This window comes from Somniosus microcephalus, chromosome 6, assembly GCF_052327205.1.
Source record: "Somniosus microcephalus isolate GS21.2 chromosome 6, FLI_Smic_1.0, whole genome shotgun sequence".
Classification (NCBI taxonomy): Eukaryota; Metazoa; Chordata; class Chondrichthyes; order Squaliformes; family Somniosidae; genus Somniosus; species Somniosus microcephalus.
The window spans coordinates 142,747,940-142,764,897 of NC_140992.1; the positions used below are offsets into that span (position 1 = coordinate 142,747,940).

Sequence of the window (16,958 nt, forward strand, 5' to 3'; positions counted from 1 at the left end):
CGTCAACCCACCTCCAAAAAGCTTTCCCAAGTGTCGGGTCCCCGATTTGCGAATGGACCCGACGCCTAGCGGCGGGAAGCGGATTAAAGGCATTTACCTGCCTATTAACAGGTACTTGCCAGTAGTTGTCAGCCTATTTTTGAATTTGCCGCTTCTGGCTCGGGTTTCCCAACGTCCGGACACCACACCAGGTGCAGCACCTCAATGCTGTCAAACACTGAGAAATCACCTGTCAAAATAAAATTGTGTGTGGTCCCTTTAAGGAAACCGGCAGATGACGCATCATCAAATGACGTCATCTGACTCGCTTCCTGTTAATTGGCCGGCAAGCCCGCGGGGCGGGCTTAACAAGGTCAATCAAGGCAAAATCACGTCTGTGGAGTGGATGCAACTGGGGGCGGGACTGGAAGCCGTAAACCAACTGACCCAACCCGCCTCCATTAATAAAATCGTAGCCTTTATGTCTGTCTTCACGGAAGAAGACGCAAAAAACTTCCTGGAACCAAGGCTCTAGCAAGAATGAGGCACTGAAAGAAATTAGTAACAGTAAAAAAAAATAGTACTGGAGAAATTAATGGGACTGAAAGACGATAAATCCCCTGGACCTGATGGCCGACATCCTAGGGTTTTGAAAGAGGTGGTTATAGAGATAGTGGATACATTGGTTGTCATTTTCCAAAATTCCATAGATTCTAGAACGGTTCCCGTGGATTAGAAGGTAGCAAATGTAACCCCACTATATAAGAAAGGAGGGAGAGAGAAAATGGGGAACTACAGAGCAGTTAGCCTGACATCTGTAGTAGGGAAAATGCTAGAATCTGTTATTAAGGACGTGGTAACAGGGCACTTAGAAAATAATAATAATAGGATTGGGCAGAGTCAGCACAGATTTATGAAAGGGAAATCGTGTTTGACAAATCTGTTAGAATTTTTTGAGGTTGTAACTAGTAGAATAGATAAAGGGGAACCAGTGGATGTGGTGTATTTGGATTTTCAGAAGGCATTCGATAAGGTGCCACACAAGAGATTATTAAACAAAATTAGGGCTCATGGGATTGGGTGTAATATACTGCCATGGATTGAGGATTGGTTAACGGACAGAAAATAGAGTAGGAATAAACGGGTCATTTTCGGGTTGGCAGGCTGTAACTAGTGGGGTACCGCAAAGATCAGTGCTTGAGCCTCAGCTATTCACAATCTATATCAATGATTTGGATGAGGGGACCAAATGTAATATATCCAAGTTTGCTGATGATACAAAACTGGGTGGGAATGTAAGTTGTGAGGAAGATGCAAGGAGACTTCAAGGGGATATAGACAGGCTAAGTGAGTGGGCAAGAACATGGCAAATAGAATATAATGTGGAGAAATGAAGTTATCGACTTTGGTAGGAAAAATAGAAAAGGAGAGTATTTTTTAAATGGTGAGAGATTGGGAAATGTTGGTGTTCAGAGGGAGATGGGTGTCCTTGTACACAAATCACCTGAAAGTTAACATGCAGGTACAGCAAGCAATTAGGAAAGCAAATGGTATGTTGGCCTTTATTACAAGAGGATTTGAGTATAAGAGTAAAGACGTCTTACTGTAATTATATAGGGCCCTGGTGAGACCACACCCAGAGTATTGTGTACAGTTTTGGTCTCCTTACCTAAGGAAAGGATATACTTGCCATAGAGGGAGTGCAACGAAGGTTCACCAGACTGGTTCCTGGGATGGGGGGGATTGTCCCATGTTGAGAGTTTGAGTAGACTAGGCCTATATTCTCTAGAATTTAGAAGAATGAGAGGTGATCTCATTGAAACATACAAAATTCTTACAGGGCTTGACAGGGCAGATGCAGGGAGGATGTTTCCCCTGGCTGGGGAATCTAGAACCAGGGGTCACAGTCTCAGAATAAGGGGTCGGCCATTTAGGACTGAGATGAGGAGAAATTTCTTTCTCGGAGGGTGGTGAATCTTTGGAATTCTCTACCCCAGGGGGCTGTGGATGTTCAGTTGTTGAGTATATTCAAGGTGTGGAGATGCCGGAGTTGGACTGGGGTGGACAAATGTAAGAAGTCACACAACACCAGGTTATAGTCCAACAGCTTTATTTGAAATCACAAGCTTTCGGAGCGCTGTTCCTTCGTCAGGTGAAGTGGAGAAATGCATAAAGACACAGCTTATATAGTCAGAGAATAATGTCAGATGTTTACAGGTAATCTTTCCAACTGCCATTTATCACACCTCGGCAGAGAGATTATCACAGCAATCAAAGGTGTGAATGGTGTCCAAACAGGTCAGTCAGGAAAACATTACATCAAAGAACAATGAGGTGGGGTCACAAGGGGTCAAATATTGCAGATGCTGGGGTCTGTATGAAAAACAAAAAAACAGACAAAAAACATTTTTTTTGCTGGAAATCACAGCAGGTCCGGCCGCATCTGTGTAGAGAGAACAAGCCAATGTCGACTCGAGTCTGGATGACCCTGTGTCAGGTGGGGTTACATGTAGCGTGACATGAACCCAAGATCTCAGTTGAGGCCGTCCTCATGGGTGCGGAACTTGGCTATCAGTTTCTGCTCGACGATTTTGCGTTGTCGTGTGTCTCGAAGGCCGCCTTGGAGAATGCTTACCCGAAGATCGGAGGCTGAATGTCCTTGACTGCTGAAGTGTTCCCCGACTGGGAGGGAACACTCCTGCCTGGTGATTGTTGCGCGGTGTCCGTTCATCCGTTGTCGCAGTGTCTGCATGGTCTCGCCGATGTACCATGCTCCGGGGCATCCTTTCCTGCAACGTATGAGGTAGACAACGTTGGCCGAGTCACATGAGTATGCACCATGTGATTATCTCTCTGCCGAGGTGTGATAAATGGCAGTTGGAAAGATTACCTGTAAACATCTGACATTATTCTCTGACTTTCTAAGCTGTGTCTTTATGCATTTCTCCACTTCACCTGACGAAGGAGCAGCGCTCCGAAAGCTTGTGATTTCAAATAAAGCTGTTGGACTATAACCTGGTGTTGAGTATATTCAAGACAGAGATCGATAGATTTTTGGATATTAAGGGAATCAAGGGATATGGGGATAGTGTGGGAAGGTGGAGTTGAGGTAGAAGATCAGCCATGATCTTATTGAACGGCGGAACAGGCTCGAAGGGCCAAATGGCCTACTCCTGCTCCTATTTCTTATGTCCTGGCCAATATTTATTCCTTGACCAACATCACTAAAACTAGAAACAGATTATCTGGTCATTATCTCATTGCTGTTTGTGCGACCCTGCTGTGCGTAAATCGGCTCCCATGTTTCCTACATTACAACAATGACTCGTACTTCATTGGCTATAAAGCACTTTGTGACATTCTGAGGTTGTGAAAGGCATTATATAAATGCAAGTGCTCTCGCTCTCACACACTTGCGCTCTCTTTCTCACACTCGCGTGTACGCTCTCTCAGTTACACATTACATCCTCACGGGCTGGGGTTTTATCTTGTGTTACTCAACAGTTAGTAATAGAAAACTAAATGTTACCCTTTTTCTTGATGATGGCAATTCATGGTTAATAAAATGCAGTTTTCATAGTACAAGACTACCTTTTTCAAAAAATCAAATCTAGTTTTACTGAAATAACTGTGCCCTGCAGCTATTACCATTTTTAAGTTACTGATTTGGTTGATGAAACATTTCATCATTTTTAAAATTAAGAGTTGTTTATCGACAGTGCAACTAATTTTTTTATGGGTTTAATGACTGATTCATGGGTTTGAAAGTGAGCCTTGGGCGCTCCGCTAGTTAAGCTAGTTTTTAACTGCGGCAGCAGGTCCCAGGTTAGACTCGCAGTCTGTGCTGAGGTAACTGAATTCAGCTGGGCCAGCAGTTTCGGGCACTATAATTGACCTCCGTGCCCTTGAGCTAGAGAGATGGCACCCCGACCAAAGTTCCTGGCACATGCTGGAGCGTGCAAGTGTGCGCATGTTGGATGACGACAGGATTGGGCTTAGCGGTGATGCCCTCTGTGGTTCGATAGTCTGCAACACTAGGTTGACACTTGAAAAATTGTGATATTGATGAGCTGCGAGAGTCGATGACTTCCAGGGGCGGGGGGGGGGGGAAGGAGAAAAATAAGCAATAACAAACTTCCATTAATTCCAATGACAGCACAATTGTTCGATAATGGACCTTCGCAATGGCTATTTTTCATCTCTGAGGCAACTGGAACAGGAAAACAAGCAGCTCCAGCAAGAACTGGCTGAAGTGAGAACCAAGTTGGAGATGTCAGCCAAGGTGTCTCAGGACAGATACGAGATGCTCCTACTGCAGATACAGAAGAAGCTGACAGATATCAGAGAAACGGAGGACCGGTATGGAGCCTTTGTTAATCAAGATACAGGAAACTTCGCGATATCCGGCACCGACGGGACCGAGCTGCTGCCGATCTATCAAAACTTCCTGATAGACCAGCGCTAATGTTGAAGGATACGGAGGTTTTCATCTCCGTATCTGACAACAAACACTGCTTAGCAACAGCTTGTGGCCCGTACCTTGGAAGCGTCTCTGAAGCTGTTGCTAAGCTACAGAGACGCTTTCCAGAGCCTGACTGTTTTTATAAAAATTAAAAAAAATGCTAGGAGAAGAAAAAAAACCTAACCAAAATGGCTGCTGATTTCTGCCGTTAGATCGGGGTTTCCGGACATACAACCTCCGGATAAACCAAAGTTTCCTGTAATTGACAGAACCTGTTCTTTTTTGCCTCTAGTTGACAGGTTTGCTTGCATGCTATGTACTTGTAATTGACAAAGTTAGCCAGAGCAGTAAGTCCCGGGTTTGATTTCTAGTCTATGTTTAATTAGTAGAACTCAGTCAGAACAGCAAATTCTTTTCTTGGAATGCGAGTGATGCTGGCAAGGCCACGTTTATGACCCATCTGTAATTGCTCTGAGAAAATGACTGAGCTACCGCCTGCTCGGCCATTTCAGACGGCATTAAGAGTGAGCTGGAATCACGTGTAGGCCAGACCGGATAGGGGTGGCACCCTCCCTTCCCTGAAAGCCATTAATGAACCAATTGGGTTTCTACGTTGATCCAGCAACTTCCATGGTCATTGGGATGCTATAATCGGTCTCTGAACCCATGGGCTAGAGAGGGGAAAGCTTCAGCCAGTGTAGCTGCTCCCAATAGTTATCCAATAACCATTGTTAGAAAGGATGTTTATGCATGTCTGGTGATGCCCTCCAGAGTTCAGAAGCCTGCAGACTAGTATTCCGTTTCTGTTCACACTTGAAGAATGGCCACATGGGCGAGATAATGGAGGACTGCCAGCATCTGTGGAACAGTACCCCAGGGAATGTTGGCATCTTCAGGCGAGGAGGGAATTGCAGTCCCTGCCACAAACCACTCTTGCATCTCAGGACTGTAATCATCTCGGCTGCATTTGAATTGGACTGTACCATGTATAGGAGACCTGAGCAGATGTAGTGGTGATTTTAATTCCAGCCTTTCATTACTACTTGCCTTTCCCCAATCTCCTAAAGGGTTCAGTAAGCTCCAAACTATGATGCACAAAACTTAGTGACCCACATGGTTTACACGCCTTCAATGTTGGATGTTACATCGTGATGAAGAAACTTGTTGACATGACATGGGTTCTTTGCACCTTAAGAGTTTCTCATTGGGCCTATCTCAAGGTGGGTGGAGCCCAGCAACATTGAGTTGTGCCGGTGATTCTGAAACTTGGATAGTTGGCAAAGATTTATAATCTACAAAGCATTTACTCCTAAAAAATTTCAATTAGATTTTTTTTTAAATGCCTCATCCAGAATTGAGAAGTTGAGCTCTCTCTTGTAGCTGGTGATGGCGAAAGACATGGTTTAAGGTCTCCAGAAGTTCATTGCTTTGTATTCAACTTATGCTAAAAAAAAATCATTTTTATTAATTCTTGGGATGTGGCTATCGCTGGCAAGGTTGACATTTATTGCCCATCCCTAGTTACCCTGAGAAGGAGGCAGTGGGCTGCTTTCTTGAACCGCTGCAGTGCATGTGGTGAAGGTACATCCCATTTTATTCTTGTTATTCTTTGTAGTGGTTTTGATACAACTGAGTGACTTGCTCGGACACTTATGAGGGTACTTAAGAGTCAAACTAATTTGGTGTGGGACTGGAGTCACATAGGCCAGACCGGTTAAGGATGGCAGGTTTCCTTCCCTAAAGGTGTAAAATGATTTTTGTTTAAGATTTGGTTAAAATTCCCTCAAAATGTGTAAAGTGGAACTGCTGATCGATTCACGCAGCACCCACAGGACAACTGGTGTTTTACAGCTTCCAGCACTTGTTTTAATTCATTAATTACAGGAACAGTTGTGTAATCTGAAAACTTTTCTGAAAATCTCCAGGCGAGTGGAGGAGCTCCAGCTTGAACATAAGGAAGAACTCAGAGAGCTTCAGAACAGACTTAGGGAGATGACTGTGCATTCCAAAGGAGGGAAGAGGACATTACAGAGTCAGCATCCACTGTCGGAGTCTGACTTCCAAAATTTAACAGAGGGCCGAGGTCAAGTTACTGAGAGTGACCTTTGCAATGCTGTTCAGAGTGATTCATGTGATGCTTCGCCTTCTGAATCGCTGCGTGGGATCACCTCTTACATCACCTTGTCTGCAGATGAGAATGAAGCAGATTTTTCTGACAGTGCGTCAGTGCGGTCTGTCCATTCGCTTCACAGTGAACAATTTCTGCCTTTGGTAAGTGGGTTTTATTGTGCTTTTATTGTGTATGAAACCCTTGCATTCTACTCAACAAAGTGAATTTCCACCTTATTCCTAAATGTGCAAATATTGTAAATGTAAGTATGAATGGTTTTGATAGAGTAAGTAAGGAGAAACTGTTTCCACTGGCAGGAGGGTCAGTAACCAGAGGACGCGATTTAAAATAATTGGCAAAAAAGCCAGGGGGAGATGAGGAGAATTATTTTTACACAGCGAGTTATGATCTGGAATGCACTGCCTGAAAGTGTGGTGGAAGCTGATTCAATAGTAACTTTCAAAGGGGAATTGGATCTCTACTTAAAAAGGAAAGAAATGCAGGACTATGGGGAAAGAGCGGGGGAATGGGAGTATTTGATAGCTCTTTCAAAGAGCTGGCATGGCACGATGGCCTTTTCCTGGGTTGTAAGAGTCTATGATTATTGGTTTTAATCATCCCTAAAATAAAGTAGTGCAAGTCTTCCTATTCTGCTTTAATCATGTCCCAAATGAAATCTCTCATATTTCCCCTCACCTGGATCAAGAAATGAATTTGATTTTTTTTTTTTGGTGATATTTTATTTTCTTGTTCTGAAGCTAGTCACATCTCAACGTGACTAAAACCATTTCTAAAGCTAACACAACTTGTGGCGTGTCTAAGTTGATCCAATCCTGAAAAGTCAACCACTCCATCGATATCAACTAGGAACATAGGAATTGCTAGATGAGAAAAGACCAAGGTCCGTCTAATTCATCTACCATCCAGGTCGTCGCACGATACAATGATAATGGAGATACCTCGGGCATGTTTTAATCATAGCAATCAATCTCCATGAATTAGTCTACAATAGACCCACCATAGTTCAATTGTGACTGGCTTCAGAACAAGAAAATAAAATATTATCAAAACAAAATGAGGAAGATCAGTGGTGGAGAGCTTTCGAAACCATAGGTCCAAACTCGCCTGTTCCTCCCGAGCCTGTTACACTTACCACATCTCATGTCTCAAATTACTCCTATATTATATCCCAAAATGGTATTTATCTTTAGAGCAGGGGAATGAGCATCAGAAGGCGAGGTTGCTAGTATAACTTTTAAAGAACATCCAACACCTGTCTTTTTGTTGGATACAGTAGATGTACATCGTGATTGCAGTTTTTCTGTTAGTAAAATACATGCTATTTAGCAAAAGGTGCATTTGCACTACACCTTTATTTTTTAATTCATTCTTGGGAGTCACTGGCAAGGCCTAGCATTTATTGCCCTTTGAAAGTGGTAGTGGGTTACCTTCTTGAGAAAAAGTTCAATTGAGTGACTTGTTAGGCCATATCAGAGGGCACTTCAGGGTCAATCACATTGGTGTGGGACTGGAGTCATGTATAGGCCAGATCGGGTAAGGACGACAGGTTTCCTATCCTAAATGACAATGAAGCAGTTGGGTTTTTACAACAACCCGACTGCTTCATAGTCACTATTACTGATACCAGTTCTTTATTCCCAGAATTATTTTTTTAAACTAAACTCAAATTTTCAAATGGTAAGATTTGAACTCGCGTTCTCTGGATTATTTGTCCAGGCCTCTGGAATACTAGTCCTGTGACATAACTATCATTGCAAAGAGGTTTTGCACGTATCCTGTAATGTAAATGCAGTTTCAATGTTGGGCCTGACTGGAGTGAAATGAGTCTCTCTGGAGGAGAGAGTCGCGTACCACTTCTGTTTGGAGTGTAAGTCCATTCTAGTGGCAAGCCAGGTGTGAAAGATTGCCCGTGGAATCCCCTGAATCTCCTGGACACTTAATGCATCTACCTGCAATTAATTTCAATGGGCCAGAATTTGCGGTGGGTATGACGGAGTACCCGTCATACCACCTTTTGAAATGGACTGCATGTTCGGGATTAGCGCATCTAAATCCTGAACTTGCGATCTGTCAAGTTACGACTTGACAGATCATCCGCACTGCCTTGGAAATCCCAATTGCTGGTGCCGAGTTGGGCTACCAACTTCCTAGCAATTACGTATGAACATTTTACGGCTGATAAAAAGATGAATACAGCTGAATAAAGGATAGTATCCGACTGAAAACAAGGGCATATAAAGTAGCCAAATCTAGTGGGAAGATAGAAGATTGGGAAGCATTTAAAAGCCAGCAAAGAATAACTAAAAGATTAATTAAGAAAGGGAAGATAGATTATGAAAGTAAACTAGCAAAAAATATAAAAACAGATAGCAAGAGTTTCTACAGTTCTATAAAAAGAAAAAGGGTGGCTAAAGTGAATGTTGGTTCCTTAGAGGACGAGACCGGGAAATTAGTGGTGGGGAACATGGAGATGGCAGAAACGCTGAACAAATATTTTGTGTCAGTCTTTACAGTAGAGGACACTAAAAATATCCCAACACTGGACAAACAGGGGGGCTATAGGGGGGGAGGAGCTAAACACGATTAAAATCACTAAGGAGATGGGACTTAAGGCGGATAAATCCCCTGGACCTGATGGCTTACATCCTAGGGTCTTGAGAGAAGTAGCGGTAGGGATTGCGGATGCATTGGTGGTAATTTTCCAAAACTCCCTGCATTCAGGAAAGGTCCCAGCAGATTGGAAAACTGCTAATGTAACGCCCTTATTTAAAAAAGGAGGTAGACAAAAGGCTGGAAACTATAGACCAGTTAGCCTAACATCTGTGGTTGGTAAAATGTTGGAGTCCATTGTTAAGGAAGCAGTAACAGGACATTTGGATAAGCATAATTTAATCGGACAGAGTCAGCATGGTTTTATGAAGGGGAAGTCATGTTTGACAAATTTGCTCGAATTCTTTGAGGATGTAACAAACAGGGTGGATAAAGGGGAACCAGTGGATGTGGTCTATTTGGACTTCCAAAAGGCATTTGACAAGGTGCCACACAAAAGATTACTGCACAAGATAAAAAAAATCACAGGATTGGGGGTAATAAATATACTGGCATGGGTGGAAGATTGGCTATCTAACAGAAAACAAGAGAGTTGGGATAAATGGTTCATTCTCGGGTTGGCAATCAGTAACTAGTGGTGTTCCGCAGGGGTCAGTGCTGGGACCCCAACTCTTTACAATCTATATTAACGATTTGGAGGAGGGGACCAGGTGCAACATATCCAAGTTTGCCAACGATACAAAGATGGGAGGGAAAGCAGTGAGTGAGGAGGACATAAAAAACCTGCAAAAGGACATAGACAGGCTAAGTGAGTGGGCAGAAATTTGCCAGATGCAATATAATGTTGGAAAGTGAGAGGTTATGCACTTTGGCAGAAAAAATCAAAGAGCAAGTTATTATCTAAATGGAGAGAAACTGCAAAGTGCTACAGTACAAAGGGATCTGGGGGTCCTGGTGCATGAAACACAGAAGGTTAGTATGCAGGTACAGCAGGTGATCAGGAAGGCCAATGGAATCTTGGCTTTTATTGCAAGGGGGATGGAGTATAAAAGCAGGGAAGTCTTGCTTCAGTTATACAGGGTACTGGTGAGGCCACACCTGGAATATTGTGTACAGTTTTGGTTTCCATATTTAAGAAAAGATATACTTGCTCTCGAGGCAGCTCAGAGAAGGTTCACTCGGTTGATTCCGGAGATGAGGGGGTTGACGTATGAGGAAAGGTTGAGTAGGTTGGGCCTCTACTCATTGGAATTCAGAAGAATGAGAGGCGATCTTATCGAAACATAAGATTGTGAGGGGGCGTGATCGGGTGGATGCGGGGAGGATGTTTCCACTGATGGGTGAGACTAGAACTAGGGGGCATAATAGAATAAGGGGCTGCCATTTCAAAACTGAGATGAGGAGAAACTTCTTCACTCAGAGGGTAGTAAATCTATGGAATTTGCTACCTCGGAGAGCTGTGGAAGCTGCGACATTAAATAAATTTAAAACTGAGATAGACAGTTTCCTAGCTGATAAGGGAATTAGGGGTTACGGGAAGCGGGCAGGGAAGTGGACGTGAGTCTAGGTTCGGATCAGTCATGATCCTATTGAATGGCGGAGCAGGCCCGAGGGGCTGTATGGCCTACTCCTGCTCCTACTTCTTATGTTCTTATGATGCAAACAGGCACAGGGCCTGTTTGCATCAGCGTAAGTGGATACCTCAGGCATGTTTTAACATTTTCATCTCAGAATGTTTAATTTTCTGCGATCCGAGTGTACCGTTTGAGGTGTTTGAATTGAACCCCATTCGTAACTCAACTTCGTTAATTAAACATACACAAAGTATCAAATGAGTTTTTCTTGTTTCTGGAAAGATTGGAGTTTTACTGATGTTGATAATTACCACCAGCAAATTTAAATTTTTACTAATAAAGCTAAGATCTAGTGAAGTTGGTGGAATGAAGCTAATTAGGAATTAAATTCCAATCCTGTACAGTAATTGTAATTAAATCTGATTACGGGATTTAAATCTGAAATAATCTAAAATCTAATTCTGTTTGAGGATTGGAGCATCAGGCCCACGTGATCCCAGGTACGCTTCATCACACGCTGCGCCCCTGGGATCTGTGGGCCATTGCGCAGCCCTCGAATATGCAGCGTCAGAGAGCAAGTTCACGAAGGAGGGTCCCCATCAGGTAAATTTATATTCTATTTGAATGCCGACAGTGAACTCCGTAGGTACGCCGCCGACTGCAATATCTGTCCCCGTGTTTATCCAAGGCTAACATTGGCATCTGCATGTGTAAACTTGCAATATTTTACTGCTGGGGTGAAGCTCAGTGCATGGACATGCGCAGAGAATCCCTGCTTTAGTCAGGTTGTGTTGACTGGGCTCTGCCCAACAGAAATCCAACCTGCAGCCATTCACCTTAGACGGGTGTAAGTGCACCGGGAAAGAAACTAAATTGAAGTTTTGTCATTGAAACCCGTTTTCTCCTTTAACTTCCAAAGTTTTCATAATTATTGCATGCTGTGAAAAATATGATCATGATCAGGTTTGACCAAATATTCCACAGTTGATTGCAAATCTAACCAGTTTCCAAAGTGTTTGTAACAGGCATTTTTATTAAAAGGTAAAGAAAAGCTGGAAATCTGAAATAAAAGCAGAAAATGCTGGAAATACACAGTGTGAAGTGGAAAGATAAGTTAATGTTTCAACAGAACTTGAAACTGGAATATAACATACAAAACAGAAAAAGACCAACTGGTCCATTGAGTTTGTCCCATTCAGCAGTGTTGTAACTAAGCATCACAGCCACCTTCCCCCAGTGTTCCCTACCCGCCCACAGCCATGTCATCTGGGAGAGGCAAAACAAACCACCTGCAACTCCGGGGAAAGGGAGAATTCTGGGAAATTCCTCTGAACCCTGAGGCAGACTGTTCGCAACCTTGGAGTCGTATTTGACTCTCAGATGACCTTCCACCTCTAACATTGCCGTCTCCGACCCTGCCTCCGATCATCTGCTGAAACCTTCATCCTTTGTAACCTCTAGACTTGACTATTCGAACGCTCTCCTGGCCAGCCTCCCATCTTCCACCCTCTGTAAACTTGAGCTTATCAAAAACTCTACTGCACGTGTCCTAACTCGCACCAAGTCCTGTTCACCCATTGCCCTCGTAATCACTGACCTACAGCAAAGCCTCGATTTTAAAATTCTCATCCTTGTTTTCAAATCTCTCCATGGCCTCACCCCTCCCATCTCTAACTTCCTCCAGCCCTACAACCTTCCGAAGTCTTTGCACTCCTCTAATTCTGACTACTTGCGCACCTCGATTTTAATCACTCCACCATTGGCGGCCGTGCCTTCAGCTGCCTGGACCCTAAACTCTGAAATTCCCTCCCTAAACCTCTCCGCCTCTCTACCCATCACTCCTCTTGTAAGATGCTCCATAAAACCAACCTCTTTGACCAAGCTTCTGGTCACCTGTCCTAATATCTCCTTATATGGCTCGGTGTCAAATTTTGTTTGATAACGCTCCTGTGAAGCACCTTGGGACATTTTACTACGTTAAAGGCGCTATATAAATGCAAGTTGTTCAAAAACGAGGTGATAAGTTACCATGAGGTGCATCACGCAATATCACACCTACCTCTTATATGCAGTGATATCGGCCTCTTCTAGAAACTTGTCCAGCTCCCTTTTGAATCTTTGCAGCTAATCTGCACCAACAGCATGATCCGATAGCTAATGCCACCCGTTAATGACCCTCTGAAAAGAAAAGCCTCTGACATCGAACCTTATGCTTACGTAACTTGTACGCATTTCCCATGTTCTCCCTAATTTATCTAATTCAAATAATCTGTCCACATGTACACAGTCTTTTAAATATGATTTTAAATCCTTCAATTAAGTCTCCCCCATAATCTCTGCTTTTCTTGAATAAAGACCCAGCCCCCTGAGACTATTGTGATAACTAAGGGTTTTTAAACTAGGTATTAATCTAGTGGCTCTCCTCCAAACCTTTTTCAGAGTGTCTATCTCCCACCATGTGAGGGGACCAGAACTGGACACAGTATGTGCAAAAAACATACAAGCTGAACTAGAATTGTGCTGTTCCATTGTATAAATATGATGTTGCTATGGGTGATACATTTAGTTAGGACATTGGCTTTTACATGAGGGACTTGCATTTGAATCCAGTGTATCTGAATGTCTCCTTCCTCTGATGGCTGGTAAGGCTCTCAACTGATGGGTGTGAACATACGGTATAAAACGGCTCACACTTGTGCACTAGTGGTGCTAATTTGTCTGACTCGCCCAAAGACGATAATCCTCACTTTAGTTGTTGTTACTCATATTGATTAATTTATTTCAGAGCCCAACAATTGCGTCGCAAAACACATCGGTTGCAGTCAAGTTTCTTGAGGAGGAGGACAGGCGGTCGCAGCAGCTCTTAAAACGTCTGGATGTGCATATTGAGGAACTCAAAATTGAAAGTGAAAGAACTGTTGACAAATACGTCTAACCCACTGTGACCCAAAAGCAGCTCTCAGGCTCCAGATAATAGAAGTTACTCAGTGTGAGACTGAATAAAGTGGAGCTATTGTGCCAATATCCAGCCTCCGTGATAATCCCATTTTGGTTCCTTGAACTGTACCTAATGTACATTAGGGTATACATTGGTCATCCTCATCTGTCTCTTGGTTTCTTAATAACCTGTGAAACTGTGTTGGTTTGTGCCCAAAGTTATTGATGTGTAACCACGTTAGCCTATACCAGAAAGATGGGACAGTGTAGCCAGCACACATCAATCACCAAGTGCTCTTGGAGGTGTGCTTCAAGCTCTCATTCTTCCACTCAAACCCAGTCTCCATCTTTGAATGTTTCCATTTTCGGAGATGGCACTGAGAAACCAATCGAGTACCTGCAGCAGGCCAAGGGATTGACACTCCAACCGTCAAGCTGCAAGGCCTTGGTTGCGTCAGTATTGTATGACCAAACACATATGTTAACCTTTTGAGAACTAGCTAACATCACCACATTGATGCTGTGCTAAGGATGTTGGTGTGGCCCTGCTTGTCCAATAAACTATCCAAAATGCAACAAATGGGTGCTAGAAGTGTTCTGTTAAAGGAGAGGAAAAAATCATCTGTCTGCTTGACTGCTACACTTCAGTGAGATGTGCTCCAGGAGTGATCTGTCAATGAGCCCTGTGTTTTAAATAGTGTGTTTAACAGTATTTGGCTCATGTCTGAAATCATGGTATTTGTTTACACATTTTTCCTATACAGTTGTAAACTAATGAATACATGTCAGTTAACAAAATAGTTACGAACTCAGCTCTTTCTGATGAAGTTTTATTGGTGCAGTTGGAGGAATGAAACTGATGAGATCACGTTGTGCTTTTGATCCGTTTGTCCTCTGCCGCCATGTGTAGGCGTCAGGTTCTCACCCCATAGTGTTCAGTACTGCTTAAAGGGATCTGCAGCTTCCTGAAAGGACAAATCAATGAAGCCAATTGTTTTTTTAAAGTAACCTGCCGATGATAATTTATACTGGTATATTTATGTACATAAGATTTATCAATAAACTTTATACACAATTGAAGAAACTTTTTTCAAGCATGTTTTATTGAAGTATAGCCCCTTTCCACAAATGTGACATTTGTTAGATTTATATAATACCAGCACTAAAAGTCCTTTGTGTTTTTATTTTGCCTGTTGCAATATATATGATCTCGTGATGCATTGTACAGGCAAGGAGTTAGGTTTCCACCTGGGCTTCTCTACCCAAGAATCTAATCTTGGACGGGTAGATTAGAGGAGACGTTGAATGGAAGATGGGCATTTCCTTAGGGAATAAAAGATGGTTAATGGAAAAGATGCTCTTGGTAGTTGTCGAGGGTAACTCAAAGCAGTAGTTGTGTTGGTCTGTGTTGCAAAGGATAGAAAGTTAGCTTTTGTGATTTAAAAAAAAAGAGAATATACTGCCCAGGATTTGGCCAGAGAATTACATGGAATTCTATGGCCAAATCCTGGGCAATATTTTAAATGCCAGGAACAGATAGACCTGGAGGTGTATGTGTAGTGTATGTGCCTTTAAGAGCCCCCTGTGTACTGTAATGCCGGTAATGGCCACTTGGGCTATATAAGCCTGTATATTGTGTTGCATCAGTTAGTTCCCCTCCAGACTTTGTTCAGTAAACACCTGTGAAACCAACTCCTGTCTTCAGTGTCTCTACTAACACACGGATACAACAGTGGCGACGAATTGGAAACGGACTTACCTGCAATTCGGCAGCACCTCAAGGACATCGATTCCTCTGGCGTCCAAAGTCGAAAAAAAAGCAAGAAAAAGAAAAAGCTGTGGTTTCACCAGCTAGCCGAGCTGGTGGCAGGCACTGCAATAATCCTTCCTGGGCATCGGGCTGGGGCTCCAGCGGCTGGCTCTGCAGCTAGGCCAAGCAGCGAAGGCAGAGGCAAGCAGTAACAGGCGGGGAGGGAGCACTCGGGAGACGGCCGGCACTGCAAGCAGGTCGGCGTGCAGACCTAGCAGAGAGAGTCTGGCGGGAACGAATCTCCACCTGTAAATAAATAAATAAAAAGGGAAACCCGCGGAAAACAGCGTTGTCAGCAGCAGCGGCGGGGAAGCGCCATACCTTTTCTGCAGAAAAGAAAAAAGCGCGTGAAGCGCCATTTTTTTTCCAGGATGCCTAAGTCTGGCAATATTGATGCTTTTGATAACGATATAGAGGATTGGACCACATATGTGGAAAGAGTGGAGGTATATTGCACCGCAAATGGAATAGAAAATGAAAAAAAAGCGTCAGTACTTCTAAATCTAATGGGCGCAAAGACATACGGGCTGTTATGAAACTTAATCACTCCAGCCAAACCAAAGGACAAGAATTTTAAAGAAATTGTTGATACCCTACAGGAGCACTTAAACCCAACAGCGCTGCTGATAGCGGAACGATTCAAATTCTTCAAGAGGAATCAACACAAGAATGAAAGTAACGCTGATTACCTCGCCGAATTAAGAAAGCTATCAAAGCACTGCCAATTCGGGGCAGGACTAGCAGATTATCTTCGAGACAAATTCGTCTGCAGTCTCCTAAGTGAAGGAACACAGAAAAGGCTGCTTTCTGAGAAAGATTTAACACTGGACAAGGCTTTTAGTATGGCTGTATCATACGAAGCAGCCGCAAGAGGAGCTGCAGAGATACAACAAAAGACACAGGACTTCGGCACCCATGAAATGACACGGTTTCGAGAGATGTTATCGCTGCGGCAGATCCACCCATGACCAGAGGGACTGCTGGTTCAAGGACAAAGCATGCAGGCAATGCGGAAAGATTGGACACATTGCACGGGTATGCCGATCTGGACAAAAAAATTCACGGACAGGAAAAAAAAAAATCAATAAAGAAAAGTACAGAAAGGTACAAATGATGACGGACAGTACCTCCGAAGACCAGAAGAGCGATAGCGACTCCGAAAACAAGAGACTAAGCTGTCTCAAATTACATAATGTAATTGCCAAAGAAGATTACCAGACCATTTGGGTTACCCTCATGATAGCAGGGTCCCCAGTTAAAATGGAGCTAGATACAGGATCAGCTCTGACCGTCATAAATTGACGGGATTACGAGCGGCTATTTCCGCATATACCTTTAAAAGACACATCCATTATCTTGAAAACATATACGGGGCAGAAAGTAAACCCCAAAGGAAAAATAAGGGTGCCTGTTGTATACAACGGCAAGGAAATACAAAAGTTGTATTGAAACATTCTACAAGATGGTGGTCCACCGCTGTTGGGACGTGAATTGATCAGGAAAATACGTTTAGAT

At 43.2% G+C, this 16,958-nt stretch overlaps 1 protein-coding gene across 18 annotated transcripts in view; it reads left to right on the plus strand.

Annotated features, from left to right (window-relative positions):
- Window positions 1–14,717, plus strand: part of cep63 (centrosomal protein 63) — a 102,378-nt gene extending 87,661 nt beyond the window's left edge. For all 18 annotated transcript variants that reach the window (XM_085990867.1, XM_085990864.1, XM_085990865.1 and 15 more), the window contains 3 exons: window positions 4,136–4,338; window positions 6,367–6,712; window positions 13,482–14,717. In XM_085990867.1, the coding sequence (XP_085846993.1) occupies window positions 4,136–4,338; window positions 6,367–6,712; window positions 13,482–13,631 (699 nt within the window). In that variant the 3' untranslated portion in view covers window positions 13,632–14,717. The remainder of the gene's footprint in view (window positions 1–4,135; window positions 4,339–6,366; window positions 6,713–13,481) is intronic.
- Window positions 14,718–16,958: the final 2,241 nt, after the last annotated feature.